Source organism: Brassica rapa, chromosome A07 (assembly GCF_000309985.2).
Source record: "Brassica rapa cultivar Chiifu-401-42 chromosome A07, CAAS_Brap_v3.01, whole genome shotgun sequence".
Classification (NCBI taxonomy): domain Eukaryota; kingdom Viridiplantae; phylum Streptophyta; class Magnoliopsida; order Brassicales; family Brassicaceae; genus Brassica; species Brassica rapa.
This window is the reverse complement of record NC_024801.2, coordinates 14,474,042-14,487,515: the sequence shown is the minus strand read 5'-3', so window position 1 is coordinate 14,487,515 and position 13,474 is coordinate 14,474,042. Positions and strand designations below refer to the sequence as shown.

The following is a 13,474-nucleotide window of genomic DNA, read 5'->3' as shown; positions in this document are numbered from 1 at the left end:
GAACCTACATACCCCAACTTCTGAATCAGTTTCGGGTTGGTAGTCTTCCAATCATTGCAATTTGCAAACCAACAGATGAATAAAAACAGAAGAATCGTCTCTTTAATCCACACTGGTCTATATCTTAGAATTTTGATATCAAACGAAACATTAGAGTTTGGATTTTTACATTCTAACAAACATTAATTTTCTTCTACGTTCATGTTTTACCATTTAATTCTAGAGAAGAGATAACTAAGGAAACAATAGAATTTAGGTTTCTCAAAATTGTAACCAAAAACTTAGGGTTATGCGTATTATCACCAAAACAAAACTTATATGATTAACCCCAACTTTGATCTAAAGCAAGTTAAGCTTAAACTATAGAGTCCTAATCAAGAAAGAAACAATAACCCAAAAATAGTCTAAAGTCAAGAGGATGATCTTCTCCGGCGAGTGGACGGTGTCGATTTATCATCGACGGTGGTGGTGGCTGAACCAGGACTTTCACTAGTATCCGAGCTACTAACATCTCCGACACCATCTCTGTCTTTACCAGCCCAAAGCTTCGAGAAAATTCTGGACATCACAACTCCTTTAGCCTTGGTCTTCTCAGAACTACTTGTCTTGTCTCTCGTCGTCTCCTCCGTGGCTGTTACTGAGTCACACTCTTCTTCTTCCGTCGTCGTCCTCGAGCTCCCGTGAGAGCCGCTCGCTGGAAGAGAAGGTTTCGCGGTGGCGCGAACCTGCTCGAAGAAGAGTATCTGCACAACGACACGTAAAGGTAACCGCTCGTTTTTCACAGCGTGAGCACATGCCTCCGGTGATAGTTTCCGGCAGTCCATTAATCGACATATCGATTTCTTCTCACTCTTTGATATTCCTGGATGTTGCTGTAAAACCATATACAAGTAGATACATTATGAGTTTCATAATACTTAGGAAAATTCTCTAAATTTAAAAATTTCCTGTATATTTCTATATTATTCTCTAAATTTAAAAATTCTATTATGGAAGTGATTTGCCATTACGTATGTTTTTATAATAGAGTTTCTATATTTTATGGAAAAATATAAAAATTTCTATTTGTAACTCTATATCTAGAGATGGAAATAACATTTTTTAATTCCCTAAAAATAGAAAAAGATATATTATAGAGGCATATAGTATTAGAACAAAATTGAGGTATATAATAAAGTTTATTTTATAGAAAATATAGAAATGAACATTTAGGAAGATCCGAAGTTACCTTCAAGAACATGTCAATGGCACGATAAACTCCATCGTGTGACGATCTTGGGAAGCAAGAAACCTTCTCTGCTATTGCAATGAACTTTGAAGTAGAGAAATTTGGTTCGATTCTCGAGATCTCAGCTAAGTAACCATCAATTAGCTTGGCGACAATTGTTTTAGAGCTGTCTGAAACAGAACAATCAAGCTCGTCTCTTTTACATGTTTGTGTAATTATAAACTCATCGATTAAAGTCTCAACAATGTCAATGTCATAGACCGTTTCACATCCTTCTGAAGAATCTCTGATCAAGAGATCATCCACACTTGCTTCCTCTAGCTTCTCCCCTATTCTCCTACTTAACTTTCTCCTCACGTCTTCCAGAGAAACCGATGATTTCAACAGCTTAACCAAGAACCCACAAGAAACACTCTGTTTCTCACTAGGCAACAACGAGACCAATGTCTCCAACAAACACCTCTGTTCGTCCACGTCATCATCATCATCTATTTGGAGTCTCTTGGCAGCATATACCTCAAGAGCTTCTCCTATAACCTCAGGCGAAACACCGCCTTTGCTTCTGATCGTAGAAACAACTCTTTTGTATAAATCAATGCTTAGCTCGGCGAGATCCTCCACCCACCAATCTCTAGCCACACCATTGTCGTTGCTAACCTTTCTTCTGTTATACGTATAAGACCAATCTACTCTCGCTGGCTCCACTGTAGCTTTCAAAGCGATTGATTCCAAACATCTTTCATCGATCTTCTTCGCATCTTCGGACCAGGGACGTACCGTTCTTGTCGTCTGGAGAACGATGATGGAGTCTTTCCAGCTTCTCAAAACACTCGAGTTCAAGAAAAACTCGATCTTGTAAACAAGGTTGCCGCTTTCGATAGATTCGTACATTTCGAGATACTCAGCAGCGCAACGAGCAGCTACAACGTTGTAAGCGTTGAGTGTTACGGTCATACCGTAACAGAACTTGGCGCATATCTCGAACGCTGGAGGGCCTCCTGGAATATCGGGTATGTTTATTTCAGCAGCGTCTGATTGCTCGTCGACCGTTGCAGCTATCAGTTTTTGAAGACGAGCGCTTTTTGAGAGCAGAGGAAACTGTTTTTTTTTTTTTAAAGAAAAAAAGATAAAACAAGCCAAAAAAGTTTTCATTATAGAATAGTAGTAACAGCAGCTAAAAAGACACAACAAAGGTTTTGGTTTCTTGACTTGTACCTTGTGAAGATAGAATTTCACATCTCCAACGTTGACAACTACATCGGTTGCTAAATCAGATGCTACATACCTGTTAAGCAGCTAGAAAAAGTTAAGATTCAATAAGCAATGAAAAATAGACTTTTTTTAATACCTTATGCAATCTTCACCAGACTGAAATGAATCCGGTTTGGTTCCAAGTTTCATAAACTTCATTTCTCCTTTTTAGAAACACAAGAGGTTTCTGAAGATTGGTCTGCTCTCTTCTTCTCGCAAATCAAATCTGATTGTAGTCACCACAAGGGCATTAAAGACTTCAAAAAAAAAGTAGTCTTAGATCCTTATTGGATGCAAAAAGTATAAACAAGCAGAGTGTTGTTGAAGCATAAGCTGTGAAACTGTATAAAACAGAGCCTTAAGACATGCACTGAATGAGAAGATACCTAGTTTGCTTCTTAAGTTGGTAACTTTGAAGTGATTAAAGGGAAACATGAAAGAGCAAAACAGCCCCCAAAAAAATAAAATAAAAGGAGAGATGAGGCTCCACTTGCTTATAAATCTGACACGTTGCATCTTTCTTTATTATCAAAGTCTCTGTTCTGTTTTCCTACCGAATCTTTTATCAGGTTCAGAAAGCATCACAGGAAGAAGAAACAAAACCCTGGGTAAAAGTGCGAATAATCAGACTAAGAATAACGCAGTGTTCTTGGTTTGTGTCGAGGAACAAAAGCATTAAATAGATTTTAAAAAAAAAACTATGGAGATCGATGCATGGAGAGTTGCAGAAGTAAAAAAAGCAAAGATTATGTTTTTCCTTTTTTTTTGCTAAAATAAAAGAAAGATTATGTTATGGTGGTGAGTTCATAAAAACCAGTTATCCAAAACCTATGATTTATCTGATTAGAAAAATCAGATGGACCCAATAATAGAACATAAACGAAATTCAGATACTAAAACATATGGTTCAAAATTCAAATCTACAAAAAAAAAAGCCCTAGATTTCGAGGTTTTTATTTTTATTTAGGAACAAAAATTTTAAATAAATGAATAGCAATAAACGAAAACTCATACCTTTGGGGGAGATAGAAACCTTCTTTAGGATCAATTCGATGTAATTATTGGAGAGAGAAAAAAAACAGTGGAAAACAAGTGTAAGCTAAATTGCTGGTTGTATATTTTTTTTGGTCGAATGCTAAATTGCTGCTTGTTTATAGACAGAGAACTCTAGTTCACAGAGAAAATCAGACAAAACACAAAACAGCAATCCAACGAAAGAAGTAAAAAAAAACAGAGAGAATCAAAAGAAGATGAGCTGTTTTCTTATTTCTTCTTACTTAGTGCAAATCTGAAACCCTCAGAATGTCCTGTCCCCAATGTCCCACTCTCTGAATCAGCACCACCGTCTCCACTACTCAGCCTTTAAAAGAAAAAAACATTTTTAAATTTAATAATTTTTTAAAAAGAAAGGTTTTTGTTTATAGTTTACCCAGGATTTGTCTCACTGTTTTCAATCGAGCTCAGCGATGTTTTGTTTACCTTCTTCTTTATATCTAGTGGATAAAAACTCGAATCAGTGGTTTAACTTTAAAATCGTTTAGTAGTAGGAAGTAGCTACGATTTTAAATGTGTGTATAGTTATTATAAATCGGGCACGCTAACTCTGACAAGTAAAACTGTGCTCTGCTTCCTTTTATCAATATCCGATTTCTGACTCACAAATAATGTTTTTTTTCTGAACTGATACAATAATGTTTCAAGTTTCAACCGAATATATTTCTTAAAAAAAATTTAATGCAATTTGCGAGTCAAGATTCAGTCTTATGAAATGTGTAACAGTTAATTTTTCGTTTTATTTTTCGACATGTAGAAACAGAATAACAGACTATTCTACTAGCTTTAGAACTTAGAAGAACGAAAGAAAGAAAAAAGACTATAAAGTATAGGACTTTTTTTAAGAAAATGATAGATCGAGAAAAAACAAGTGAACCCGTCTTTTGCCCTAGTGGACGAAAGGGGACTGCACGTAACATTCTTTTTATTGTAATGATATATATGTTCCAATATTTTATTTAACAAAAAATGTTTTGTTTTTGGAGTATACGACTTATTTAACAAAAAATGTTATATCTAAATGTTATAACAACGCACTTACAACGTAAAAACTATTTATATATCAAAACGGTTTCTCTTTATCTTTCCTCTGCCTTTTAATTCTTTCAACAGACCCCAACACTGAAATCCAAAAGGATCCAATGTCGATTGAAAATATAGTAAGAGTATGTTTTTAGCCAAAACATTATTATACTATATAATATTTAATATGAGCTTTGTACCACGTCACCCTCGGCACCTTGTGAATGTAGGTAGATGTTCAGAGCAACCTCAGTGATAGTTTTTTACCATGAAATTCTAAAGTTATATATTAATGTGTATATATAATAGTGTACTAAAAATTTTGGAAACTCAACCAAAAATATCTCATTTAACATATTATTGGTTGCATTTCAAAGAATGTTAGTATATTCTTAACTAAATAGTACTCCCTCCGTTCTTTAATGATAGACTTTTTTAAAAAAAATTTGTTTCAAAAAGATGTTTTTTTTTGGTGTTTTTTATGAAAAAATTGTGAACTTCACAAAAATTAATTGACTTAATTGAATTACTATTAGTTAAAAGTTATTGAAAATTGAAAATTACAAAAAATGATACATTTATTATGATTATTTAATGTATTTTCTTAATATGTGTGAAAATACTAAAAAATCTATCTTTATGGAACGGAGAAAGTAACATATATGCACTAATTTGTAACTTAAGAATTTCATGGTAAAAAACTATCATTAGATGTGTTTCTATAATGTGATTAAAGAAAAATGAGAAGTATACCTTTTGTTTTAAGCAGAAGTATACTTGTTTGCTTATGATTTGTGTTGTCAAGTCATTATGCATCATTTTTTACATTATCGGCTAGCTCTCATAGATGTGTTTGGATGTAAAAAACGTAGAACTTAGTTTCTTTTAGAAAGGCATTGTATTACACTCAAATAAAAGGAGAGTACATTATTTACCAAAATTAAAACAGAGAGCACATGAAAATGAGGGTCACATGATCGTGGAGAAAGATAAGGCATCGTTAAGAGTTTGGTCGGTTAGAGCAACATTATCAATGGCAACTCTTAGCAAACATCTTAGAATTTTTAATTACTATTTTTAGTCTAAGAAGTTTTCTAAGATACTTAAGTAAAATACAACATTATCAATGGAATCTTAGTTCATCCACATACTTAAGAATTTATCAGCAACACCTTCAAGTTCAACCATTCAGATAAAACTTACAGAGACCATTCAGATAAAACTTACAGAGACCATTTAGATATACAATGCTTAGGTGTATATCTAACACAAGATATGTTATATATCTTGCACGACTAATTAAAGATATAGATTGAAGTTGTATTATTTATAAACTTAGGAAAACAAAATAAAAGGAAATTACTTTGATCTTTAACAACAACTCTTGGAGAAAGCTGGGAAAGTATATCCTTTTCCAAATCAGGTTGCTGCGAGCCATAGGTTTGCACCTCTTGGGAGCTAACTTTATCAGCTGGATGCTTAAGCGTCTCCCCCACCAAAGCATTGTCAGAAGGTTCAGAGATTATTTGTAGATCAAAGCTTTCACCTTCATAAATTTTAAGGACCCGATGGATAAGCTCAAGAATGCCGACTGGATAGGGAAGAGGGATGCTGAAAGACTTTACCTTGGGCGAGATGGGGAGAAGAAGAAGAAGAAGGAAGCCTTGGTTTGTAAACCCCTCGTCCCTCAGTGAGAGAAGAACGCAACAGGCCTTCGTTTTGGAAACAAGCTTCTTCTAAATCAAATTCCCTTGAGACCTCACTGCTTTGGCCTTGGATCAGATTCTCATCATGAGATACAAGCGGTCTCTGCAAATCCCCCACCTGACAAGTAAAAAAAATAATAAGTATCATAGCTATAAAGAGTTGATCCAAGGCTAATCAATCAAAAAAAAGCCAAAGGAGCCATGATACATCAATGTAACGCCACCAAGTCATTGGTTATGATCAAGCGTTAAAGGTTGATCATTTAGCAAAGATCGGGAGATTAAGGGAGGTTACCTTGAAGGTAGAGAAAGGGGAGGATCAGGAACAGAGAAGGAAGCGCCATGGCTTGCAGACGAAAAGGATGATGATGAGGAGGAGAAGCATTTGCTCATGGTCTCTAACATCGCCATCGTCTTCGCTGTCTCCTATCTCCTATCACAACTCGCCACGTGACACAAGCAACACTACCAAAAACTTCTTAGGTAAAAATCGATTCCATTAATTAACTCCTTTTTTTATTTAAATTTGGCCCAAAGTAAAAATAAGAATCGGGCTAAGAAGCCCGATAATGATGCTCTTAGGGCCTTAGGGGAACGCTGATGATTACGTCCAATGGTTTTGGTCAATGGACTTTTAAAGACTGAACAGTAGTACATATCATATCTGCTTTGTAGATCTCTCAACGTCATATCTCGAATGTATAATAATAATGTTCGTACATAGTTTATGGTAAAAAGAATTAGTTGTATATTACTATAACGTTTTTTTTTTCTTTTTATAACGTTGTTGTTTATATGGGCATAAGTCCAATTCTGATAACATTTTGCAAATCTTTAAAAATAATTTTCGTGTAATGTGGAAGAAAGCTATAAACCTGGAATATTGCTTGGATTGACAATAACACATGTCATTACTTCTTACAAACCGGAGTTGCTCATCAAGATAAGTGGTCCAAACAAACGCATAAGCCGTGAGGATTATTTTCAGTTTGAGTGTTATCTTTCAATGTATGTCAGGTACGTAGTTGATTTCTCCTGTATTGAAGCATTTCTTGTGTGTATTGTATTACTACATAATAATTTGTCATATTTCATTTTTTAATAAATAAGAATGACGCATGTATTTTAGTCGTGTCATATGCATCTATATTTTTTCCTACTGAATAAATTGGCAAAAGCAAAAGCAAGATGGTGAGAGGGGATCATACGGGGGTTTAGTAATATCCAAAAAATTATTGTTTATATTTCTTATTCGACATTATTAATATATAGTGATTTGTTTAATACATTTTATTTTGTTATTAATTTTTTTACTTACTAATGTATTTTCATGTTAGGTACAATAAAATAAAATATGTAATAATCAAATAGATAACTTCCTTCAAAATATATTTTTTTTAATTTATAAATTTTTCATATAACACATTTTTAAATGTATTTATATTATAGAAAAGATATATGTTTAAGATAATTTATATTTACATCTTGTGTTTAAAAAATATAATTTTAACATCTATCATTTTAGTATTTTACTGAATTTATAAGTAAAAACACTTCTTTGTTTAAATAATACTCCCTCCGTTTGGTAATACATGACGTTTGAGTAATTTTTTTTGTATCAAAATAGTTGACGTTTACGGATTCCCAAGCATTTAATAACAAAATATGACTTTGTTTACCCTTACAATTGGTATTGATACATAATCAAATTTAACATTGAACACTAACTGAAAAGGTTAAAATTAGAAATTACATCACGTTTCTTAATTTATGTGCCAGCCTATAGAACGTCATATAATAACGAACATATGGAGTATAGACCTATTATTTTAGTAAATTTTATACATAGTAGCATCTATCATATTTTTTTATACATTTTATTGATATAGGATATTTTCGGATGTTATCAAGTTTTCTTTTTTTAGTTAAGATTTCAAAAAATATTAGATTGCTTTTTTTACAACATATATAATTTGTTTTTTCTTGGTGCATTTCAAGAAGTTATCTTTATTATCTATGATTTTATTTTATTTTTAAATTTGAAATATTATCATTTTGAGTTATAATATTTATTTTAATTTTTTTTATATTTTGTCAGTAAAACTTTGTAAAATTACACAACTATTTTTCGGAGAATTTCATGTTTACTAGCTTTTATGGTACCATTATTCATGGAAGGGCCATTTTTGGTTTTTTTTTTACCACCACTAAAGAGACATTTTAAAAATACATCTTTCATTGAATTTCTTTTTCGAATTTGTTTTTCAAAATTTCTTTTTGAAAATCAAAAATTATGTTTGAAACTATTTTTAAAATATATTTTTTAAGTATTTATTCAAATTTCCCAACTATTTTTTAGTTTGGAAGATTACATGAATTTTGATTTTTTTTGTTACTACATTAATATATTTTTTTATAAAAAATATTTAAAGGTTTGGTAATATTTTCTAAAACTTTCACAACGGATTTTTTATAGTTAAAAAATAAATAAATTTCTAACAAAAATTTGATTTTTCATTAATATTTTAAATGAATTATTAAAATTTTGAAGTTTTCTAATAACATGTATTTAAATAGTATATGAACTAAAGGTTATTTTATACTATTATATTTTTGTATATAAACATTTTAAACAATATATTGTTGAGAATTTCAGAATAAATAAAAAGATAATATATAGTTATAGATATAAAAATTTATCCTATGTTAATAAATTTAGTTTTGTATAAAATATTAAATAGTTTACGAATTTTAACCCACTTTAATGATGAGTGGTAAGTTATTTAAATGAAATAATTTAAATAAATATTTTTTTAGTTTATCTATTTAATATAATTTTGTCATATTTAATTCATATAACACTTCTATTTTATATAATAATATAATTATAGAATTTATAAAAAATGGGGTAGAAGTTTTGTTTCTTGATTTATAATAATATTATAATTATTAATTACGAAATTAATTAATGTGTTATTTTATAAAAATATTTAAATTTTAATGTAAGGTTTTGTTAGATTTTTTTAATAGATATTGTTATAGTTAAAAAAAAAATTTAGCATTGATTGATCATTAATGTTAAAATCAAATATGTCATATTAACTATTTTTAAGTGATCTTACTATGACTTGTTAGTAGTAGATAAAAATATAAACTTAAATTAATATATTAGATGTTAGAATTTGTCGAGGAGAAAACGGGTAAGCACATGTAATGAAATATCAATCTAACACGCCTTCCTTCCACTTGAGACAAAATCGACCAACCATTTAATAGATGTGACTTACATAGATGAATGTAGAGATCAAACTAAACCTAATCAATCGAGTAACCAAACATAACCATAATCAATTTAATTTTTCATCCGTAAAATTTATAAATCCTATATACTTCAAGAATATCTAGAATTTATGAACCAATAACAGTCTTCTAAAATAATACTAAAAAAATAACCAAACCAAGAAACCAAATGTCCGGTACACATAGGCAATGACTAAATATCTAAAGTTTTGAAACACACGCGGTCTCATGTTGGTAAGGGAATATACAATTACAGGAGCCAATTATAAATTTACACGTCACATTGAATATAAAACTTCATAATTACTGATTGTCAAAATAAATAAATAATTATTAATGTGTCGAGTCGACCACTCCTGTCCTTGAAGCGAAGAGACAGACAGGACTTGTTCTTCTTCGACATCGTCTTCTTCTTCTTTGGTGTACAGAGTCCTTCGTTTTATAAAGAGAGAGAGAGAGAGGGAGGGAGACATAGACAGAGAGGGATCAGACGAAAACGACATCGTTAAAAAGAGGGAACTTTTGAAATTAAAGGAAACGTTTGAGTGCGTGCGTGCGTGCCTAGACATATCGATACGTATACTCCCCCGAGATTTATATACGTTTCTCTCTATCGAGTTGTGTTTTTTTCTTCCTAGATCTTTGGTCGGAAACAAACAAGCTCGCGGTCTCTGTGATCCGGCGCCGTCTTGATCCAGGTTCGATTTTTTTTTTTTTAGAAAGAGATCAGATTTGGTTTATTTAGAATGATATTTGTGGTAATGATTTGAGATTGAAGCAATGCGCGTGAATGATTGTGAAGCTGTCACGATGGTTTTGACTTTTCTTTGGTTTTGGTTGGATGTAGCATTGACTTTTTTGTTCTTTGGGGGCACTAATTTGAATTTGTCAATGTATGTTTGATTCTTTACTTCATTCTATTGAATCATTCACCTGTTTTGCTTATTATTATATCTTTAAAAATTAGGAAAAAACTGAGAGAACAGAACAGGTGAAGTTGCCTGAGCAGTTGCAGTAATGCAATAAAGTTGTCTTTTTTTGGGTTTTTAAAGAGATGAAGGCAGTAAAAGGGTGGCGTCTATGCGGAACAAGTTATATGCAGTCTTTGCCTGGAGCTCGACACCACCGTGCTCCTACTACAACAAGGAAGCCAGTATGGATCATCATGGCAGTGGTTTCTCTGATAACAATGTTTGTAATCGGTGGTTACGTGTTCCCTCACCACAGAAGAGCTGCTTGTTATTTGTTTTCTTCTAAAGGATGCAAAGGGCTTACCGATTGGCTTCCACCTTCTCCTAGGGAGCTTTCTGATGACGAGGTTGCGGCTCGTGTGGTGATTAGGGAGATATTGAGCTCCCCTCGTGTTATAAAAAAGACTAGTAAGATTGCGTTTATGTTCTTGACTCCGGGGACTTTGCCTTTTGAAAAGCTGTGGGACCTCTTTTTCCAGGTAAAACTTTGTCTCTTCTTTTCTCCTGTGCATCAATTGGTTGTGTCTGAAGGTTTTGTGCTTTTTTTATGCCTCCCTCACAGGGTCATGAGGGGAAGTTTTCTGTGTATATCCATGCATCGAAGGATACGCCGGTTCACACCAGTCGTTACTTTCTTAACCGTGAAATTCGAAGTGATGAGGTATGTCTCTCTCTCTCTTTCTCTTTCTGTCTGTAATGTCTATATTTGTGGATATCATCATGTCATTTCTCTTGTATGTTTCTCTGAAGGTGGTATGGGGTAGGATATCAATGATTGACGCTGAGAGACGTTTGTTGACAAGTGCTCTTAGAGATCCTGAAAATCAGCAATTTGTTTTACTCTCTGATAGGTAAAATTCTATTCAAGGAACTTTGTTTCTCTTCTCACTAATTATTCTGTGGTTGCCTTGATTTATTTGAGAGTGTTTGTTGTCTTTTTTTTTGTTGTTGCAGTTGTGTGCCGCTTAGAAGTTTTGATTACATGTACAACTATATGATGTACAGCAATGTTAGCAATGTTGACTGGTAAAAGTCCTTTGATGAGATCTCGAAACTATTGTTATTAATCTCTCTATACTAATTATATGATTTTTCTCATGCTTGCTCTTCAGCTTTGATGATCCTGGTCCACATGGAATCGGCAGGCATATGGATCACATGTTGCCCGAAATTCCAAAGGAAGATTTTAGAAAGGGTTCACAGGTAAAAGAATACTATCTATCTGATCCAGTATCATGTCTGCCTCATACTTTGAAAATACATGCGAGATCATTTAAATACAAAGATGTAAGGAATGAGTAGTTATGTGTGATTGTTGAATATGGTTGGTATCACAAAAGTAGAACTCTTTGTGGACTAGTTATAGGAATGCACCTAGTATAAATATACATGAGAGAGAGAGAGAGAGAGAGAGTTAATCATATGCATGTTTGGTTCCTTGATAAGCATTTTTGAACAAATTTTTATGGCCAAAGTACTATATCTCTCTCTCAATATCCCTACAGTGGTTCTCCATGACGCGTCAGCATGCAGTCATGACTATGGCAGACAGTCTATACTACTCAAAGTTCCGGGACTACTGTGGGGTCAGTATGACCTTACCACACATTATTTCTTACTTTCTTTTCTCAGTTATATTAATAGGAAGGTTTATTGTTATTTATGTGCAGCCAGGTGTAGAGAGTAACAAGAACTGCATTGCTGATGAACACTACCTCCCAACATTCTTCTATGTGAGAATATGTTCTCTGTCATTCTTTCTGTACTTGTTTTTATCTATAATATATATAAAATTTGGTGTGATATATTATCTCTCAGATGCTTGATCCTGGTGGCATTGCTAACTGGACTCTTACATATGTTGATTGGTCTGAGGGAAAGTGGCATCCAAGAACATTCATGCCTGAAGATGTCTCACACGAGTTACTTAAAAACCTCACGGTATTGGTCTCTTCACTGACTATTCCTTTTGACTTGCTTATATTGAGATTATGTAAATTGGTATATACCTTTTGCAGTCCATCGACGCTGTTTCACGCGTAACAAGTGAAGGCACGGTACACGCTTCTAAACCAGTTCATCTTCACTTGTAATCTGTTCTACATTTACCGGTTATAATGCTCCTTTTTTTTTAACACAGGGAATAGTAACATGGACACAATGCATGTGGAACGGAATCAAAAGACCTTGCTATCTCTTTGGAAGGAAGTTCCACGCAGATGCTCTCGATAAACTGATGGATCTCTTTCCAATGTACACGAGTGGTTTTGATTGATTGATGAAAATGCAAAGCAAAGGAGGTATTGTTTTGACTCGAATTCTTTGACCAACGTCCCATTATATTTTGAAGGAACCAAGTTTTGAACTTTGAGGAACTGTATCATGGAACCCCCTAGAAGATGTAACTCGCTGCAAAGTCCTTTTGAGAGCATAGAAAAAAAGAAAAGCGTAGTGATCTTGAGAAGCATAAGAAAGTTTCATTTGGTTGGGGACGTTGGGACATTTTTAACTATACTGTTTTCACTACGTTTCATTGTTAATCTTTTCAGAGTGACTTTTGTTTTTCTCTTCTGTTGAAATCGCTATTAAGCATTATCATTTTTTCAGACAGGAATCTGTAGAACTACATTCTTATTATTGCATATATTATTATAAAACAAAAAATAGCTGAAGCTCCAATGTCTAGATACCCCATTGCCATTCTTCACCATAAACAAACAAATATTACAATTCTTTAAACTTAATTCTTTATATTACTTGTTTTGTAGAGAGAATAGAAGCTCGAATGATCTGAATCAGAATATCCCTATCTTCTTCTGAAACAAATCCAAGCGATCTAGCTTGGAATGGAGGTTTAAAAAAAGAAACATATACTCCCTCTTTTTCCATTTACTATTTAAGGTTTTTGCACACTAGTTAAGAAATTATTATTTTTTATGTTT

The 13,474-nt window shown here is 32.9% G+C and overlaps 2 protein-coding genes across 14 annotated transcripts; one reads left to right on the top strand and one right to left on the bottom strand.

The window, feature by feature from the left end:
* Positions 1-217: 217 nt before the first annotated feature.
* On the bottom strand, positions 218-8,591 carry LOC103829501 (BTB/POZ domain-containing protein NPY3). Of its 12 annotated transcripts, none has more exons than XM_009105164.3 (7): positions 6,557-8,591; positions 3,494-6,379; positions 2,866-3,083; positions 2,577-2,736; positions 2,444-2,513; positions 1,229-2,326; positions 218-872 (listed from the first exon to the last, which is right to left on the bottom strand). In XM_009105164.3, exons 4-7 carry the CDS (start codon positions 2,636-2,638, stop codon positions 411-413), a joined length of 1,692 nt encoding a protein of 563 aa, XP_009103412.1. In that variant the 5' UTR covers positions 2,639-2,736; positions 2,866-3,083; positions 3,494-6,379; positions 6,557-8,591; the 3' UTR covers positions 218-410. The 12 variants fall into 12 exon arrangements, with proteins under 12 accessions (XP_009103412.1, XP_009103413.1, XP_009103415.1 ...); XM_009105165.3 differs by having other exon boundaries at positions 2,577-2,705; XM_009105167.3 differs by lacking the exon at positions 2,866-3,083 and having other exon boundaries at positions 3,757-3,839; positions 3,909-6,379.
* A 229-nt stretch (positions 8,592-8,820) lies between these two features.
* Positions 8,821-13,204, top strand: LOC103829499 (glycosyltransferase BC10). Of its 2 annotated transcripts, none has more exons than XM_009105161.3 (11): positions 8,821-10,259; positions 10,614-11,011; positions 11,095-11,193; positions 11,283-11,383; positions 11,487-11,558; positions 11,645-11,735; positions 12,038-12,118; positions 12,203-12,265; positions 12,351-12,473; positions 12,551-12,589; positions 12,673-13,204. In XM_009105161.3, the coding sequence occupies exons 2-11, from the start codon at positions 10,616-10,618 to the stop codon at positions 12,805-12,807; spliced, it is 1,200 nt and encodes a 399-aa protein (XP_009103409.1). In that variant the 5' UTR covers positions 8,821-10,259; positions 10,614-10,615; the 3' UTR covers positions 12,808-13,204. The 2 variants fall into 2 exon arrangements, with proteins under 2 accessions (XP_009103409.1, XP_009103407.1); XM_009105159.3 differs by having other exon boundaries at positions 8,822-10,259; positions 10,529-11,011.
* Positions 13,205-13,474: the final 270 nt, after the last annotated feature.

Bases quoted from the DNA above. Each gene is read 5' to 3' on its own strand.
- LOC103829501 (XM_009105164.3), bottom strand. From the start codon at position 2,638: ATGAAGTTTATGAAACTTGGAACCAAACCGGATTCATTTCAGTCTGGT. The intron at 2,514-2,576 runs GTATTAAAAAAA...GCTGCTTAACAG, and splicing joins TCTGGTGAAGATTGCATAAG to GTATGTAGCATCTGATTTAG. The intron at 873-1,228 runs GTAACTTCGGAT...ATGGTTTTACAG, and splicing joins CCATTGACATGTTCTTGAAG to CAACATCCAGGAATATCAAA.
- LOC103829499 (XM_009105161.3), top strand. From the start codon at position 10,616: ATGAAGGCAGTAAAAGGGTGGCGTCTATGCGGAACAAGTTATATGCAG. The intron at 12,119-12,202 runs GTCAGTATGACC...ATTTATGTGCAG, and splicing joins AGTTCCGGGACTACTGTGGG to CCAGGTGTAGAGAGTAACAA. The intron at 12,590-12,672 runs GTACACGCTTCT...TTTTTAACACAG, and splicing joins GCGTAACAAGTGAAGGCACG to GGAATAGTAACATGGACACA.